General features: G+C 35.4%; 1 protein-coding gene and 1 pseudogene across 4 annotated transcripts in view; one reads left to right on the top strand and one right to left on the bottom strand.

The window, feature by feature from the left end:
* CNBD2 (cyclic nucleotide binding domain containing 2) overlaps positions 1-18,334 on the bottom strand; it is an 85,776-nt gene that overhangs the window by 14,663 nt on the left and 52,779 nt on the right. Inside the window, exons 10-11 of one of the 4 annotated variants that reach the window (XM_031953930.1) lie at positions 6,004-6,136; positions 357-484 (exon numbers count right to left, since the gene is read on the bottom strand). In XM_031953930.1, coding sequence (XP_031809790.1) covers positions 357-484; positions 6,004-6,136 — 261 coding nt within the window. Of the gene's footprint in view, positions 1-356; positions 521-6,003; positions 6,137-18,334 lie in introns of all 4 variants that reach the window. The other 3 variants (XM_031953931.1, XM_031953932.1, XM_031953929.1) reach the window with 3 other exon arrangements.
* On the top strand, positions 11,044-12,227 carry LOC111718895 (annotated as a pseudogene).

The raw sequence follows: 18,334 nt of genomic DNA, 5'->3' as shown, positions 1-18,334 counted from the left end.
ACCCTTCTAATGAGGAAGGAGGGTATTTTTAAAGACTTTTCCATAGCTTGCTGGGACAACTAAGTGATGCATTAGATAGAGCAAAAGGCTTGCAGTCAGATGTCTCCAATTCAAAGCCAGCTTCTGGTACTTTCTAGCTATGTGACCCTGGGCAAGTCACTTAATTCTGTTTGCCTCAGTTTTCTCATCTATAAAATGAGCTGGACAAGGAAATGGCAAACCCCTGCAGTATCTCTGCCAAAACCCCAAAAAGGCCTTGCAAAGAATCAAACGTGACTGAAAATGACTCAACACAACAATATATCTTGGTTTCCAGGATGACTTTTGAGTGGTCACAATCCATTCCTAACACTCACCTGGGATAGGTAATTTGCAGGTCTTTCAGTTTTCCTTTAGTCTCAGAATCTATGAATTCATCAAAGATGTCCTTTCTCAAGCGAATAATCGTGGTTCCTCTGCTCACCAAGATCATACTTCTCTTATCCTGCAAATTGTCGGGAATAAGGTGTTGGTGCAAGCCCTAGAGAAAGAAAAACAATCACTTCAAATCACAAACAACAGAATTCTCTGGCTGCCAGAGTCCTCCCAAGGTCACTTTATCCTTCTAACTTTCTGGACATTAGTCTTCTTCTCATTCCAGAGCCTAGTACTGTATCATGTACAAAGTAGGTATTTATAAAATGGTAACTGGGCAATTAAATCTATGTAGTGAGACCCAAAAAGTGCAGAATTACCCTCAGTCAATTACTCATCAATATATACCTCTATCTAAAATTCATCCCAACAATCCTTCTACTGCTTTCCTTTTTACAAAAAAACTTTTTTTAAATTATTGAACTTTTATTATTTTATATTTCTTCCTCCCACTGAAAAAGAAAAACAAAACCCTTAAAACAAATATGAAATCAAAAGAAAGCCCCATTTGGACTATGTCCAAAAATGTATTCTTATATGCATTCTTACTTAGCCTATCACCTCTATGTCAGGAGGTAGGTATCCTGCATTATTGGTCTTTTGTAATAATGTTTGATCAGTGTATTGATCAAAGTTCTTAAGTGTTTCAAAATTGTTGCTTTTATAATGTTGTTATTGTATATTGTTCTCCTGATTCTTCTCATTTCATTCTATACCAGTTCATACAACTCTTCCCAGTTTTCTCTGAAACCTCTTATTAATTTAGTTAATTTTAATTCAATTTTATTATCTTTCCAGTTACAAATTCTCTGTCCTTTCTTGACCCATTGAGAAATCAAGAAAAACAACACCATTACAAATATTTATAGCTATACATCCTACCTTAACTATGTTCCAAGAAAGAAAAATAAAAAGAAGGAAATATTCTTTAATCTGCACTCTCTTTCTGGAGGTGGATAGCATGCTTCATCATGAGTCCTTTGTGATGGTTACTGAGTGGATCAGTTACTGTCTTTAAGAGTATCTTTACTATATTGTTGTATAAATTGTTCTGTGTTCTGCTCCCTTCACTTTGCATCAGTTCATATAAGTCATCTAACAGTTTTCTGAAATAATTCCATTTCATCATTTGTGTTGTATAATAGTATTCTATCTTTATCATATAACATAATTTCTTTAGCCATTCCCCATTTGATGGGCACTCTTTGTTTCCAATTCTTTGTCACCATAAAAAAAGTTGCTATAAATATTTTTATACATATGAATTCTTTTCCTCCTTGATCTCTTTGAAGTTATCAACCTTTTAGCAGTATAGTTGGGACAAAGGGTATGTACAATCTAATAGCTTTTTTTGGCATAATTACAAACTGTTCTCCAGAATGATTGGACCAATTCACAATTCCATCAAGAGTACACTAGCAAACCTATTTTCTCACATTTTTTTCTCACATTTCCTCCAACAAATATAATTTTCTTTTTTTTTGTTTGTTATTTTAGATAATCTGATGGATGTGAAATGGCACTTAATTATTTCTTAACCAGAGTAATATTCTATTACTTTCCTATATTTTGTTCAGCCATTCCTCAATTAGTAGGCATCTTCTTAGTTTCTATTCTTTGTGACTATAAAAAGACTTGAGATATAGATAGATATGTGTGCATGTATGTATATACATATATACATACATATATGCATATATTTGCATCTAAGATCTTTTCTTTCTTTTATATTTTTGAGATATAGGTCTAGTAAAGTTGTCAATGGGTCAAAGGAACACACAGTTGTGTACCTTTAAGGGCACAATTTCAAATCACTTTCCAGAATAGCAGTAACAATTCTCAAATCCACCAATAATGCATCGATATCTATTTTATTTCCTTCCTCTAAAAGTCTAAAAGACTCACAGTCTTCCTCTCCATCCCAAGACTTACCTTCATACCTGAGGACTTCATTACATATGTTCATTACATATATGCTCTTAATTATCCTGGTTTATATATCAGCTCCTTTGATCTATACCTTAGCTCTATCTTAGCTACTCATAGTTATGGTCCTACTTTAGATTTTATCATCACTGTATTGCTCCATTATTCTATAACTTGAATTCCTCCTCTTTGATAATAACCTCTTATACATTTTGATGTTGTTCTTAACCTTTGTAAATCTGCTCTTTTAAAAAAATATGTAATCTCTAATATCCACCTCTCTGAACTGTTCTATCATCCCCTCTGCTCTCCCTTCTCACCCTTAACACCATAGTGTGATCCTTTATCCTTGAATGTCTTTCTCCTTATTAATTTTCCATACACCCCTTGCCAAGCCCCACCTTGGTTACATCCCCCCTCTGACTTTTCCAAGTTTATCCTATGTTATCTAGACTCACATTGGCCCTGGAAAGGGCATGGCAATCTTTCTATTTTCCTCGGGTTGAATATCTGTCTTTGCTGAAGCTCTTCCAAACTTTTTTTTTCCTCTTCAAGCCCTATCTTTCTCTCCTCTTCAGGAAAGGACATTGTTCTCTATTTTACTAAGAAAATTAGGTCCAGCTATCATGAACTTCTTCTGCCCACCATCATCTTATCTAATCTACATTTAACCCAATGTTATTAAATTCAAATAGAAACAGGGCCACTAAAACAAAATAAGGATCCCTTCGGGCCACATACTGATTTAGAAAACCACATATTAATATTATGTATGTTTTCTTGTATTATCATTTATTTTGTTAAATATCTCTGATTACATTTTAACTGGTTTCGAAGTGTTATAAGCGACCTGTTTAACAGCTCTGTTCTACATTACCTCCTATTTCTCTCTTCCTTTGATGTCTCTGAAGAAGTGACCCTTCTTACATTGATTCTTTTCCTTGTGCACTTCATTTTATCCCTTCTCAGCTTTTCTGGGAACCTGTCCCTTTGATCATTTCTTTCTCTCCTTGTCCTTAATTTCTCCTTATCAATTGGAGCATCACCAATTGCCAATAAATATGACAGGTCTCCCTCATCTTTAACAAATAGTCATTTGATCCTGCCATCTTCTCAAGTGATTTTCCCGTAATTTTCCTCCACTTTCTAGAAAGAAAAATCTAAAAAATTATCTATGACCCCCCAATGACCCAGTGATCTTCCAAGACCCCACCACTCAACTGAAACACTTTTCTCAAAGTAATGTTACTTGATCTTATAACTGATATATCTGGTGGCTTGCTCTTAATCTTTATGCTTTTCATGATGTCATTTCATTAAGAAGACATCTTTATAGCTTTTGATGATGTTGTCCACCCCCTTTTCTCCTGGTTTCTCAATGACACTGCTTACTAGGTAACATAAGAGTACTGATCCTGGAGTTAGGAAAACCCATCTTTCTGGGTTCAAATCTGCCTCAGACACTTATTAATTGTGTGAGCCTAGGCAAGTCATTGCCTCACTTTCCTCAACTGTAAAATAAGCCAGAGAGGAAAATGGCAAGCCATTCCAGTATTCTTGCCAAGAATGGGGTCACAAAAGTCAAACATGCCCGAAAAATGACTGTACACCAACAACATAAATACTATTTGATTAATGTCTTTCCTACTAAACCCATCGCTCCTCATTTTCCTATTTCTATTTAGACCAGAATTCCCTTTTGTCCCCTAAGTTCAATACTTTGGAATCATCCTTTTTTTTTCTCTCTCTCTCTCTCCTTTCATTCATTATCTCTAGATGGTGGTCAAGTATTATTAATTCTACCTCTATAACATCTCTGATATCCATCCCCTTTCTTCCATTCACATCCACCCTGATTCAAGCTTTTGTCACTTTCTGCCTACAACATCCCCTCCCATAGCTCCCAAATGGTCTCCCTACCTTTAGAATCTCTCCTTTCCAATCCATTCTCCATTCCAATCTATATCAATAGCTTGATATTTCTAAAACAAAAGTCCAACTAAATCACTCTTGGTCCAGAAGCACCAACCGCTCCCTATCACCTCTAAAATAAAATACCAGTGCTTTGGATTTAAAGTCTGTCATTATCTGACTCCAGCCTATCTTTGCAGACACTTCACATAATTCCCTTCAAACACATAATGTACCAATCGAGATAATATATTTGCTCTTGCCTATATGTGAGTATTTCATCTCCATATCTTTCTAATATGTTCTCTATATCTGAAATAGTCTCCTTCACTTCTTTTACCTTCACTTCCAATTTTTGAAATAATTACTTCATTTGATCACTTGATCACTTCCCAATCCCCAAGAAACCTTTCCCCAAGCTCTCCAGACAAGATACTCCCCAACCCACCCCCTAGTATTCACTAGATATGTATTTTGCACATAGTTTGGATTGGGTGACCCTGAGCAAATCCCTTAATCCTGTTTGCCTTAGTTTCCTCATCTGTAAAGTGAATTGAAGAAGGAAATGTAACTCTCCAGTAGAGATACCCTCCAGTTTCTCTGCTAAGAACATTCCAAATAACAGATATAACTGAAATGACTGAACAACAACAAGGTATTGTATAGATTAAGCAGTAGCTGACCTTGAAGTCAGGAAGACAAGAGTTCAAGTATCACTTCTGAAACTTCTGCCTGTATGAACTTGGGCAAATTACTCAACTTCTCTGCGTCTCAGTGCCTTCATCTTTAAAAAATTTTAAATTATAAAGATATAAAACAGAATTTCTCCTAACTGAAATCCAAAAATGCATGAAACAGAATAATAATGTGATTGGAATCAGGGTGTGGCTTCCCAGCAGGCAGAGTGGGGACCTTTAAAGGGGACATAATTCACTCAGATGTATAATAATAATTTACATTTACAGAACAATTCATAAAATTTGCAAAGCAGTCTTTCTTATAAAAATACTAGGAAATGAGTAATGTGAACAGTGTTGTTATTATTTACATTTTATAGATGAAAAAACTGAGGCTTGAAGTGACTTCTGAGGCCAAATCTTGAAACTGTTGTGCCATAGTTCCCTTTTATTGTTCTGACTCAGTTTCCCTAATGGTCCTGCCTCAGTTTCCCTAAATTGTTCTGTCTTGGTTTCCCTGGTTGCAACCCCCTTTCTGCTCATTAGAACTGAGATAATTAGGGCTGTGGAGATCTGACATTCCAGAAGGTAAGACTCCAGATGTCCTATCTCAGATACCTAATTGGCATGTTTATATCTCTAAGTTTCAGATTTCCTGGCTCTAGATGGACACCTCCTTCACTCCCAGTTAGTAAGAATTTATAATCCTACCCCACAACCTGCAAGAATTGGATTGATGGTACCAGAGTTTGGACTCCACCCCTTGCCTTTCTTTAGCTACCCAAGCTTGGAGGCAAGGGTATATATTTCATGGTAAAGGGACTTTTGATGCTGAATGCTTTGGACAGCAGCCCTGGGGGCAATATGGCAACAGCACAATCTCTCCCTTTCAGAAATCCAAATAAAATATTAAAAACTCTCTAATCTCTATCTTGCCTCAGTTTCTCCAGCATTACAAAATTTAGCTCACGGACTAAATCCAGTATTCTTTTCACACTATGGGTTCCAAAATTTGCAATTACAAACAGTGCAGTGTTACTAGTAGCTAGACCTAGGATCCAGGTAAATACATTACCAGAATACCACCTGGCTCCAGGGTGTGAATCTTCACATAGACACCCACCACAGCCTCCTGAGGAAGTGGTCCAAACTCCGTCATCACCATGGCACAGGAGACAGGGGAGGAATTGGACCCAATCCAGAAGTATCTAAAAATAGAAGGATTCAGGGAATCTCTTGTAGGAGATTGAATGTCCACTTGTGATGCTCAGGAGGAGTTGAGAATATTAGGTGACTCAGTCAACAAACATTTATTAAGCAATCTTTATTGATCATTAACCCTTCCCCCTTCCAGGAGAATTCCCACTTAACCAGAGTTAGCAAACTGAGTTTACCATGAAGAACCCATTTCCATGAATAACCCAAGGAAACAGCTCTGTTCATAGTATGTAGAGTTGGTAGTATCTACTCGAATTACTTTGTATTTAATTATGGAAATTTTGTCTCCTATTGCAGAATGTTTTTCCTTAAGGGTATTTTAAAAAATTAATTGGAAATTAGTATGGCAGAAACTAGGCACTGACCCACGCTTAACACCATACACCAAGATAAGGTCAAAATGGGTTCATGACCCACGCATAAAGAAAGAGATTATAAATAAATTGGAAGAGCATAGGATAGTTTACCTCTCAGACCTGTGGAAGAGATAGGAATTTATGACCAAAGAAGAATAGAGATCATTACTGATCACAAAATAGAAAATTTTGATTATAACCAAATCATTTCCAATGGAGCAGTAATGAACTGAACCAGCTATGCCCAGAAAAAGAACTCTGGGAGATAACTAAAAACCATTACATTGAATTCCCAATCCCTATATTTATGCACACCTGCATTTTTGATTTCCTTCACAAGCTAATTGTACAATATTTCAGTGTCTGATTCTTTTTGTACAGCAAAATAATGTTTTGGTCATGTATACTTATTGTGTATCTAATTTATATTTTAATATATTTAACATCTACTGGTCATCCTGCCATCTAGGGGAGGGGGTGGGGGGGGGTAAGAGGTAAAAAATTGGAACAAGAGGTTTGGCAATTGTTAATGCTGTAAAGTTACCCATGCATATATCCTGTAAATAAAAGGCTATTAAATAAAAAAAAAAAGAAAATTTTGATTATATCAAATTGAAAAGTTTTTGTACAAACAAAACTAATGCAGACAAGATTAGAAGGGAAGCAATAAACTGGGAAAACATTTTTACAGTCAAAGGTTCTGATAAAGGCCTCATTTCCAAAATATATAGAGAATTATCTCTAATTTATAAGAAATCAAGCCATTCTCCAATTGATAAATGGTCAAAGGTTATAAACAGACAATTCTCAGATGAAGAAATTGAAACTATTTCTAGCCATATGAAAAGATGCTCCAAGTCATTATTAATCAGAGAAATGCAAATTAAGACAACTCTGAGATACCACTACACACCTGTCAGATTGGCTAAAATGACAGGGAAAGATAATGCGGAATGTTGGAGGAGATGTGGGAAAACTGGGACACTAATACATTGTTGGTAGAATTGTGAATACATCCAGCCATTCTGGAGAGCAATTTGGAACTATGCTCAAAAAGTTATCAAACTGTGCATATCCTTTGAACAGTGTTACTACTGGGCTTATATTCCAAAGAGATTTTTAAAAAGGGAAAGGGACCTGTATGTGTAAGAATGTTTGTGGCAATCCTCTTTGTAGTGATCAGAAACTGGAAACTGAGTAGATGCCCATCAGTTGGAGAATGGCTGAATAAATTGTGGTATATGAATATTATGGAAGATTATTATTCTCTAAGAAATGACCAACAGGCTGATTTCAGAAAGGCCTGGAGAGACTTACATGAACTGAATGAAATGAGCAGGACCAGAAGATCATTATTTACTTCACAACAATACTATATGATGATCAATTCTGATGGATGTGGCCCACTTCAACAAGGAGATGAACCAAATCAGTTCCAATAGAGCAGTAATGAACTAAACCAGCTACATCCAGGAAAAGAACTCATAGAACGACTATGAACCATTACATAGAATTCCCAATCCCTCTACTTTTGTCCGCCTGAACTTTTTATTTCCTTCACAGGGTAATTATATACTATTTCAAAGTCCAATTCTTTTTGTACAGCAAAATAACTGTTTGGACATGTATACATATATTTATTTAACTTATACTTTAACATATTTAACATGTATTGGTCAACCTGTCATCTGGGAGAAGGGGTGGGGGGAAGGATGGAAAAAGTTGGAATAAAAGTATTTGCAACTGTCAATGCTGAAAAATTACCTATGCATATATGTGTAAATAAAAAGCTATATTAAAAAAATTTTAAAGATAAAAAATTAATTGGAATGGTAATTATTATTAATCATCAGGATAGTTAGGTGGAGCGATGGATACAATTAGAATCAGGATGACTCATCTTCTTGAGTTCAAATCTGGCACACATTTACTATATTGACCCTAGACCCTGTTTATCTCAGTTTCCTCATCTGTCAAAATGAGCTAGAGAAGGAAATGTCAAATCATTCCATTATTTTTGCAAAGAATATCCCAAATGGGTCATGGAGGGGGTCAGACATAATTAAAAGGAATGAATAACAGCAACAACAAATTGTTAATCATCCAAACATCAATAATCACTTATTGAGGATCTGGGTTACAAAGATAAAAGTGATATAGTGATAAAAAGTGATAATAGACTTTGCCAGTCCATTTTGTCAACAAAGGAGAACAAAGCTAAGTCCACATGGTTTATATTCAATACAAATACAAGGTTCTTGGGCAAGGATTTCTTTCTTATCTTTTTTATTTTGGGGGGGAGGAGGCTTGTTTGGTTTTTCCTCCATCCTACTATAGAGTAGGCATTTTAAATGCTTGGTGAATTAAGTTGAAAATCTTCAAGTTCCCACCTCAAAGAAATCTTCAGGTAGATGTGGACAAAGTATAAGGATAATCTCTTCCCCCACAGGGAGAGACATGCTCTTATCACAACAGGAGAGATAGAGGTTAGACCAGAAGGAAAGTGAAACAGTTCACAATTCAATTAAACAAGGATTAACTAAGCACTTCATACTGAGGCAAAACATTTCACCTCTCTAAGGCTCAATTTCCTAATCTGCAAAATGGGAATAGAAAAACTTGTAAAACCATGCACTCTTCTCATAGGGATGTGAAGAAAGCACTTTGAGACCTTAAGGAAATTGACCAACCAACCAATCAATAAGCACTCATTAAGTACCTACTATGTGCAAGGCATTGCGCTAAATTCTGGGGATTGAAAATAAAAATTAAAAACCTTCTGTATCCTCAAGGAACATATATTATACTAGATGGATACTCTAACTGATAATCTAATGACTTCCTTTCTTGGAAATTCCAAGGCTAGTAGCATCTATTTCAAGGCAGGAGGATGAAGAGCACGGTCAGAGGGCTTGGGTTCAAATGTAGACTTTTTTTTGTTACTTTGGTAGGCCCCTCCCTTCCCTGGACATCAGTTTCCTCATTTAAAAAGTGAGGGATGTTGGCCAAAAATGATCAATCTAAGTTCCTTTCATCCCAGTGTAGTGGAAAAATAGTTCAAGGATCCAATTTTACTTGTGTAGGCACTGATTTCACCAGTGTAAATCACATTGCATTACAGATCTACAGCTTAAAATACATAATCTTTGTGAGTTTGTCAGCTGGAAATTTAAAGCCTTTCTACATTGTTGGGACTGATAGGAGCTCATGCCCCATTGGTATAATTAAGGTAACACACTGGACCTATAGTCAGGAAGTAGTTGTTCATTCATTTTAATCATGTCCAATACTTTATGACCCCCCCCCCCCATCAGGGGTTTTCTTGGCAAAGATACTGGAGAGGTTTGCCATTTCCTTCTCCAGCTCATTTTACAATGTTTACATTTATATTTTACCAAATTGAGGCAGCAAATAGGATTAAATGACTTTTTTCAGGATTATACAGTTAGTAATTGTCTGAGGCTGATTCTAAGTCCAGTGAGTCCATCCACTTGGCCACCTATCTGCCCTGGAGTCAGAAAAAGCCAAGTTCAAATTCTGCCTCAGACATTTACTAGCTGCATGATTCTGGGCTAAATGATTTGCTCACTCAGACTCAGTTTCCTCATCTGTAAAGTAGAAAAAAATAGTAAGACCTGCCTTATGGTGTTGTTGGAATCAAATGAGATAATATATGTACATTCTTTTGCAAATCTTAAAGCTCTATATAAATGGTAGCCAGCTGTTACAGTTTTCAAGAACCCGGGGTCATGTGTACACAAGGATGAGTCAACAGAAGACCAAAGTGAAATCATTGTTGTAATCATAACAACTCCCATTTTCTAATTCCTAGTCCGTGCCTGAAATGTAGTAGTTATTTAATAAGAGCTTGTTGATTGATCAATTGCTTTAAGGTTAACAAAATGCTTTTCTCACAACTATCCTGTGTGGTGGCCATTATAAGTATTTTTATTCCCATTTTATAAAATAGGAAACTGAAGTTCCAGAAAAGAAGTGGTTTTCCCAAGGTTATACAACTAGTAAAGTATTGGAGCCACAATTTAAACCAAAGGCTCTGCTGACTCCAAGTTCTGTCCCTTCCACATACCTTTTCCCACTAGAGCTCATTGCCTTTAACTCTACTAGTTCCCCAAGAATAAAGATCTGGAAGTCATGGAGTCACTTCTCCTTTGTGTATTTCATTTTCCTAGTCTGTAAATGAGGAGAATAATATTTGTTAACAATGTACTAGAAAATTCTTGAAAAATAAAAAAACTATGATAAAAAAAATCTGTTGAAACAAAGAAATTATTTTTTTAAAAAAGAAAAAAAAAGAAAATTCTGAGGATTGAATATATTTAACCTATATTAGATTAACTGCTGTTTTGGGGGGAAAGGGAAGGGAAGAAATTGGAACTCAAAAACTCTTACAAAAAAAGAATGTTGAAAATTATTTTCACATGTATTTGGGAAAATAAAATACTATTGAGAAGAAGAAAAAAGAAAATTCTGAATTGTTCTCCTTTTCTCCTTTAGCTTCCTCAGATAAAGAAAAGACAGCCATGTGCTTGGAATCCAGGGAGTCCCAGCTGCATCTTGAGAGCCCCACCACCTTGTTGAGAGAAGAAACTGCCCCATCCACTATCCAGATCAAAAGATAATTAGCCTAAAAGACGCCAACATCTCAGGCAATGTCCATGGATAGATAATCTTGAAAAAGATTGAAGAGGCTGGGGCTATCATAAGTACCTGGCCTATAATAGTCAGAAAGGAGACCCCTATGTGGCTGCCTTGGCCAAGATAAAATGGCTGCATTCCTTGTCCCCCATGTGTCGAAGTCTCTTACAGTTCAAAGCACTCAGTAGAAGTCTAAACTCACCTTGTCCTCACCAGTGCTAGAAGAGTGACCAATAAGGTGTTGACCTAGTATGTGGCCCCTCTCACCAAAGAATATGGATTAAATGCTTGAGAATACCAGAAAGGGAAAATAAAAAGAGGGCAGCAAGACATAGGAAGCTCAAAAGCCAGAACCTATGAAAACCAAGTAGAAGAAAGGGGATATGATGCAGTTTTCTATTAACCCTGTCAGCTACAGCCAGTCCACCTGGATACCTTGATCTGGTGGGACCACCTGATTGTACTCTACATAGTTTTGTACATGGAGATGTTACCATGAAACTAATGGATAAAGTAGCTGAGATTGTGGCTGCCCACCATTGCAAAACCAATACTGTTATGGCTTTGATGGATGCCATTAACTTTTCATGACAATATTCAACATATATAGGACTACTTGCCATCTAGGGGAGGGGGTGGAGGATGGGAGGGAAAAATCGGAACAGAAGTGAGTGCAAGGGATAATGTTGTAAAAAAAAAAAATTACCCTGGCATGGATTCTGTCAATAAAAAGTTACTATAATAAAAAAAAAGATAAAATAAAAAAAAATAAATTAAGAGGTAAACCAGAAAAAAAAAAAAAAAACTTTTCATGACAAAATCAAGAAAAGTTGTGCCATGATCACCTCTGAACCCATGACCTTTATAAGCAAGAAGTCCATGGATGGTAATCTTAGTGGATGCTGTCCCGTTGAGTTGCATTCCCAAGAGAAATATCTCACTGTCAGTGCCTTTGTCACCTACCTGTCCCTGGACAAAGAGTGAAAAATACTCCCTGTACTTCAGCTGCTCAAGGAGACAAGAGGGGAAAAAACATTTTGAAGAAGGTAAAAATAAATGCTATCCCTAAACCTCAGAAACCCACGAAGAGGAAGTTGGGAAGGAATTTTTTTGTTCGCTTAAAATTAACTTGGCCAAAAAATCCTATTCACATTAAAAACTGGTATACTGTGAAATATTTTAATGCAGTGTTAAACTACAGTATATTCTGAATATTTATACACCAAAACTTACTTATGTTCCTCTAGTATAAATGCTATACAATATTATTCCAAACTGTTTCAAGTCATTCCATTGAAAAACTTAGAAAGCCCTACTGTGGTCCATTGAAAGTTATAGAAAGAACAGAGTGATATTATTAAAGCTATTGTAGCTGGAGCTCATCAAAAAGGAAAAAAATAGATAAGGCAACCATGATGTGATAGGAATTTTTTTTCATGAACAATTGTAACAGAACTGAAAGGAAAATAGTCCAAGGCTTTTAAAAACATAAAAATTACTACCAGCTTTTGATGATTCACATGGTGCCATGATACTACCAGAAGCAATGCAGGAAGAAATATTAAAAAAAGGAGCAGTTCTGGTCAAGAAAATGAAGTCTTTATGGGCACAGGGGGTGTTTTAAAACCTGTTACCAAAGAAGACAAGGGTATAAGACAAGATAGATTTAGGAGGTGAACAGCTGATGCTAGTTCCAGAAATTCATTACCTATTCTCACATACCATCTTCTAAAAACAATGGGCTTCTGGATCACAATTTAAAATGTAGGAAGAATGAGATGTCCAGAAATGGAATACTTCATGAGGATTCTGTGTATGTGTGTGTGTGTGTGTGTGTTTGCTTAAGAGTTTTTGCAAATCAGGGACAGCTAGTTGGCTCAGTGGATAGAGCCCCAGCCCTGAGGTCAAGAGGACCTGAGTTCAAATCTGGCCTCAGACACTTAACACTTCCTAGCTGTGTGACCCTGGGCAAGTCACTTAACCCCAATTACCTCAGACAAAAAAGAGAGGTTTTTGCAAATCTAATGAAAAGTGCTTTAAACAACAACAACAAAAAAAAGGAATAAAATTGTCTAGGAAGTTAAATACAGTTGAAGATAACTACAAGGTAGGAAGAATAATAATAGAGATGCCCAGAAATTCTCAGGAAACAGAATTCAAAAGAAGAGCCAGAAATAAAACCTATGACATCTCAGATGTGTATTTTCAAATGCACAAATTATGGGGGACAAGCAAAGCAAACCAGTAATCATAACATAAGGAGGCAAATTTGACCTCATGGGTATCGCTGATACATGGTAGAAGAGGAACCCTAACTGGAATAGGCTTCTTGGAAGGGTGTCCAGCTTGTCCCTCCTTATTCAAAATGAACAGAATGGAGAAAAGAAGGGGATAGCATAGCATTTTATATGAAGAAAATATACTCATGTAAGGAATCCAGAAACCAGTAGAAGAAAGAATAATATTAAGTATATTAAGTATAACAATCAACAAGTCTTTATTAGGCAGTTAAATGCCACAAGTGACAAGGAAATGATGAAAACAAGCATTTATCGAGTATCTACTATATGCTATGTACTTTACAAATATCATTTGATCCTTAAAACAATCCTAAAAGGTAAATACTATTATTTTCCACATTTTACAGATATGAAAACTGAAGAAAATAAGGATTAAGTGACTTGCCCAGGCTAATTTAATTAGTAGGTGTCTGAGGTCATATTTGAACTGAGGTTGTCCTGGCTCTAGGACCAGCACTTTTATTGGCTTGGCCACCAAATTGCTTCTGCTTTTGTAACTTCCTAAAAAACAACAAAAATGAAACAACTTTGCTCTCAGATAGCTTGTTGTCTGTCAAAATTTCAGATTAATGGAAGGAGGGAGCAATTGCTCTTGATTAGTGATTTTGTCATAAAAATATAGTTAGCAAATTCTGAGAGAGGAGGAAAGGAATGAGTTTAGGAAACAGATCACTAACAGAGTAGTGATAGAAGACTCCAATTATCTGATTATCTGTTGGATTTCTTCCTCTCTCCCTCCTTCTTTCTCTCTTTCTTTCCCTCTCTCTCCTCTGTCTCCCCCTCTTTTCCCCTTCTTTTCCTTCCCTCCTTTCCTTTTCCTTCCTCTTTCCCTCACTTTCCCTCCCTCCCTGTCTCTCTGTTTGTCTCTCTCCCCCGAATAGGAGAAAAGATAATAATATCTTAGGTTTCTTGATGATAAATTCATTCTTAAGAAGCTAGGGAAAGAAACTGGAGAAGCCATTGTTCTGAACCTAACTCTGACAATGAGGGGATCCTTGAAGGAAAATGACCCAATCTATTCTGGCATCTGTGATAGAAGCCAGGAAAATTAGAAGTGGTCTGAAATGTATTTTGGCTTTTGGAAGATGAGATTTTAAAGGGTTCAGAGAAGTGATAGTTCAGATATCATGTCTTAAAATTTCACAGAAAATGTCAGCTCTAGAGAGATGAGGAAAAATAGAAGAAGAAACTAAAGACATAACATAAATGATTTTAATGGTGAGAAAAAGGGCAAGTTAACAAAAAAAAAAAAGGATCAATGTGAATAACACAAGGAACTCACTAACTTCTACTTTATTATTTTTATTAATTTTTTTCTAACAAAAATCCACCTTTTTCTCAGTCCTTTCTGAAAATGAAAAAAAGACAAAATCTTCTATGTAAACATAAATAATCAAGCAAAACAAATTCCCATATTTCATTTCTATTCAATTCATTTAATATTGATTACATGCCAACTGTTCTAGGTGCTAGGGATACAAAAAGAGGCAAAAGTTCCAGCCCTCAAGAAGGAATTACATTACAATCTAATGGAAGAGACAACATATAAGCAAATGTTATATAGTATATAAAGCAAATTATGTGTAGGATAAGTAGGAAATAATTAAAAGAGGGGAAGCAATGGAATTAAGAGGGGTTAGGGGAAGCTTCCTCTAGAAGATGAGATTTTTAAGGAAGTCAGCGAGGTCACTAATTGGAAAAGAGAAGGGAATGCCTTCCAGGCATGGGGGCCAGCCAGAGAAAATTTCAGATCCCAGAAATGGAGAAATAGATTAGTCATGTCTCTCAATACACACACATATGTGTGTGAATTCATCAATCTGCACTCTGATTCCAACTTATACTTTAAAAAGACATGTAAATTGGGTCTATAACCTAAAGAGATCATAAAAGAAGGAAAAGGACACATGTGAAAAAATATTTGTACTAGAAATTCAGTGGATGCTCATCAGTTGGGGAATGGCTGAATAAGTTAAGATATAGGAAGGTAATGGAATATTATTGTTCTATAAGAAATGATAAGCACTCTGATTTCAGAAAAGCTTGAAAAGACTTACATGAACTGATATTGAGTGGAGTGAGCAGAACCAGGAGAACACTGTACACAGTAACAACAAGATTACATAAAGAACAACTGCAGTGGACTTGGATCTTTTCAACAATGAGATGATTGAAGGCAATTCCAATAGATTTATGATTGGAAAATGCCAATCACATGCAGAAAGAGAATTATAAGACTAAATATGAATCAAAGCACAATATTTTCACCTTTTTTGTTGTTGCTGTTTGTTTTTTTCCTTTCTCATGCTTTTTTTTCCTCTTTTGATCTGATTTTTTTTTTTGCACCAGATGAACATGAAAATATGTTTAGAAGAATACCACATATTTAACTTATATCAGGCTGCTTGCTATCTTGGGAAGGAGGGAAAGGGGAGGGAGGGAGAAAAATTTGGAACAGGGTTTTTCAAAGGTGAATGTTGAAAACTATCTGCATGTATTTGGAAAAATAAAATACTATTAAAAAGAAATACATGCAAATAATATACAAATAAACACAAATAATTATAATAAAAAGTAGAATATGAAAAAATTATATATAAAAGTTAAAATATGTCCAGAAAATGTAAAAGACTGAAGCAAGAACTGGTAATAGAGAATGAATACACAAGCCAGGTAAGTCTTACAAAGTTTTCATTTGTAAATTCTTAGAGACATCAAGAATGAGCTAAAAGGTTGATGAAAAATGATAAGAAGTACAAAAATGTTATGGGCCAGAACTCTGAACTTGAAACAAAGGATTCTTACAAGGTACTAAAATCAGTGGAATTGATAGAGACATAGTTATCTAATTTAGCATGGTTCAGTATGTTATGTCTAATGTTATTGTATACAGTGTATTCCTGTTTCTGCTTGTTTCGCTCAGCATCATTCATGTAAATCTTTCTAGGCCTTTCTATAATCAGCTTGTTCATCGTTTTTTATAGAACAATAGTATTCCATGACCTTCATGTACAACAACTTGTTCAGCCATTCCCCACTTGATGGGTATCCACTCTTTTTCCAATTCTTTGCTACCACAAAAAAAAAAAAAAGCTGCTACAAACATTTTTCTACATGTATCACATTAATTTTGAAATATATCTCACCCTTCTCTCCTATTTAGCAAGTTGTTCCTTGGAACAAAGGTCAAAAAGGAAGATTAAAAAGTGTAGTTCAATAAAACTAGCCAACACATCAACCTTATTTGGCAGTATATATAATCACTGTTCTCCCAAAGGGATAATTTTTAAGCTATCCTGAGGGAAAGAAGATCAAAAAAAAAAAATGAAAAAGAAAAAAAGATTGGATCCTGCTGCCTGAGGCACTGATAATAGATACTAGAGAGAAGGGTGGCCTACTCAATCCTTTTTTTTTTTGCTTGTTTTCTTTGCCAAAAACATTTATCTTTAAACTGGAAATGACAAAATAAAAATGGCTACTAGGTATATCTGAAGATTAACTTACCAAGACATACTTGAGACTTCTAATGTTACTACTACAAAATATTTTTTATCAAAATAAAGGAAGGCAAATGACTGGGGAGATTATTCTATTTCATGATTTAGTCATACTTATATAAGAAAAAAATGATACTAGCAAAACTCATTTACAGATTTAGTGCCAAACCAATTAAATTATTAAAGGTTTACATTTAGAACTAGATAAAATAATGACAAAATTCATCAGAAGAAACAAAAGATTATATGTCTCAAAGAGAAAAAAAAGTAAAAATGAAGGTGGCCTACTATAACTATACTATTAAGAAGTAATTAACAAAACTATCTGATCCTGTTTCAAAAAATAAAAAAGTTAATCAGTGAAACAAACTAAGCAAAACCCAGAAGCAATTTAACATAGATGTCTAGTGTTCAATAAACCCAAGACCACTTTTCCCTATTTAGGAAAAGACTCTTAAAATGACAAAAATTGCTTGGAAAACTGGAAAGCAGTTTGAGAGGAATTAAGTTTATATCAGTATCTTTCAGCCCACACCATAATAAACTCTAGATGGATTTTTGATTTAAGTATAAAAGGTCACATCATTTTTTTTAAATAGAGGAGAATGGAAGGAGGTAACTATGACTAAGGAAAGAATTCTCAAATAAGCATGAGAGAGAGATGATCATAAAAGATAAAAAGAGACAATTCTGATTACATAAAATGTAAAAACTTTTACATGAACAAAATCAGTGTAGCTAGAATAACAAGGCAATTAAATTGGGGGGGGGGTTAAGAAAATCCTTCTTTTTCATTCACTCAATATTCAAAATGGTCATTTGACCCTGAACTTGGTGTTCATCTTATTATAGTTCTATGTGTTTTTAAAGGCTTTCCCTGTACTTGGAAAGCACCTGCTCTCACCCTTTGAATTTTTGATTTCCTTCCACACTCTGGTGAGGTGTCACGATTACCATTAATGTCAGTTCTCTCTTCCTCCTTAGATTGTATTGTATTTACTTATCTATACAAATATAATCCTATCCCAACTTGGCACAATGTATCTATCAATAGAATGCATCCTCTTTGAGAATTGGATTGTTTCTAGTTTTGTTTTTATATCCCTAGCACCAAACATAATGCTTTGCACATAGAAGGCATTTAATAAATATTTATTCAATTGAATCAGTAAGTACCTATTTTCCCAATTCATTATCTCCTGATGGTGTTTCAAAAACAATACTTAAATAAGTACATGCTAAATCCAAGTGCAGAAAAGCTGTTGTAATGAGGGGACTAGTGGGCAGCTGAGCAACTGAGGGGGATTTCAGGTAGGTCCCTTCTAATTATGAGACTTTAGGGCTGGATGCTTCTTTGATGAAGTAGTGCTTCCCACCTT

This window comes from Sarcophilus harrisii, chromosome 2, assembly GCF_902635505.1.
Source record: "Sarcophilus harrisii chromosome 2, mSarHar1.11, whole genome shotgun sequence".
In the NCBI taxonomy this organism is placed as follows: Eukaryota; Metazoa; Chordata; class Mammalia; order Dasyuromorphia; family Dasyuridae; genus Sarcophilus; species Sarcophilus harrisii.
The sequence above is the reverse complement of the archived record's forward strand: the minus strand, read 5'-3'. Positions and strand labels throughout refer to the sequence as shown.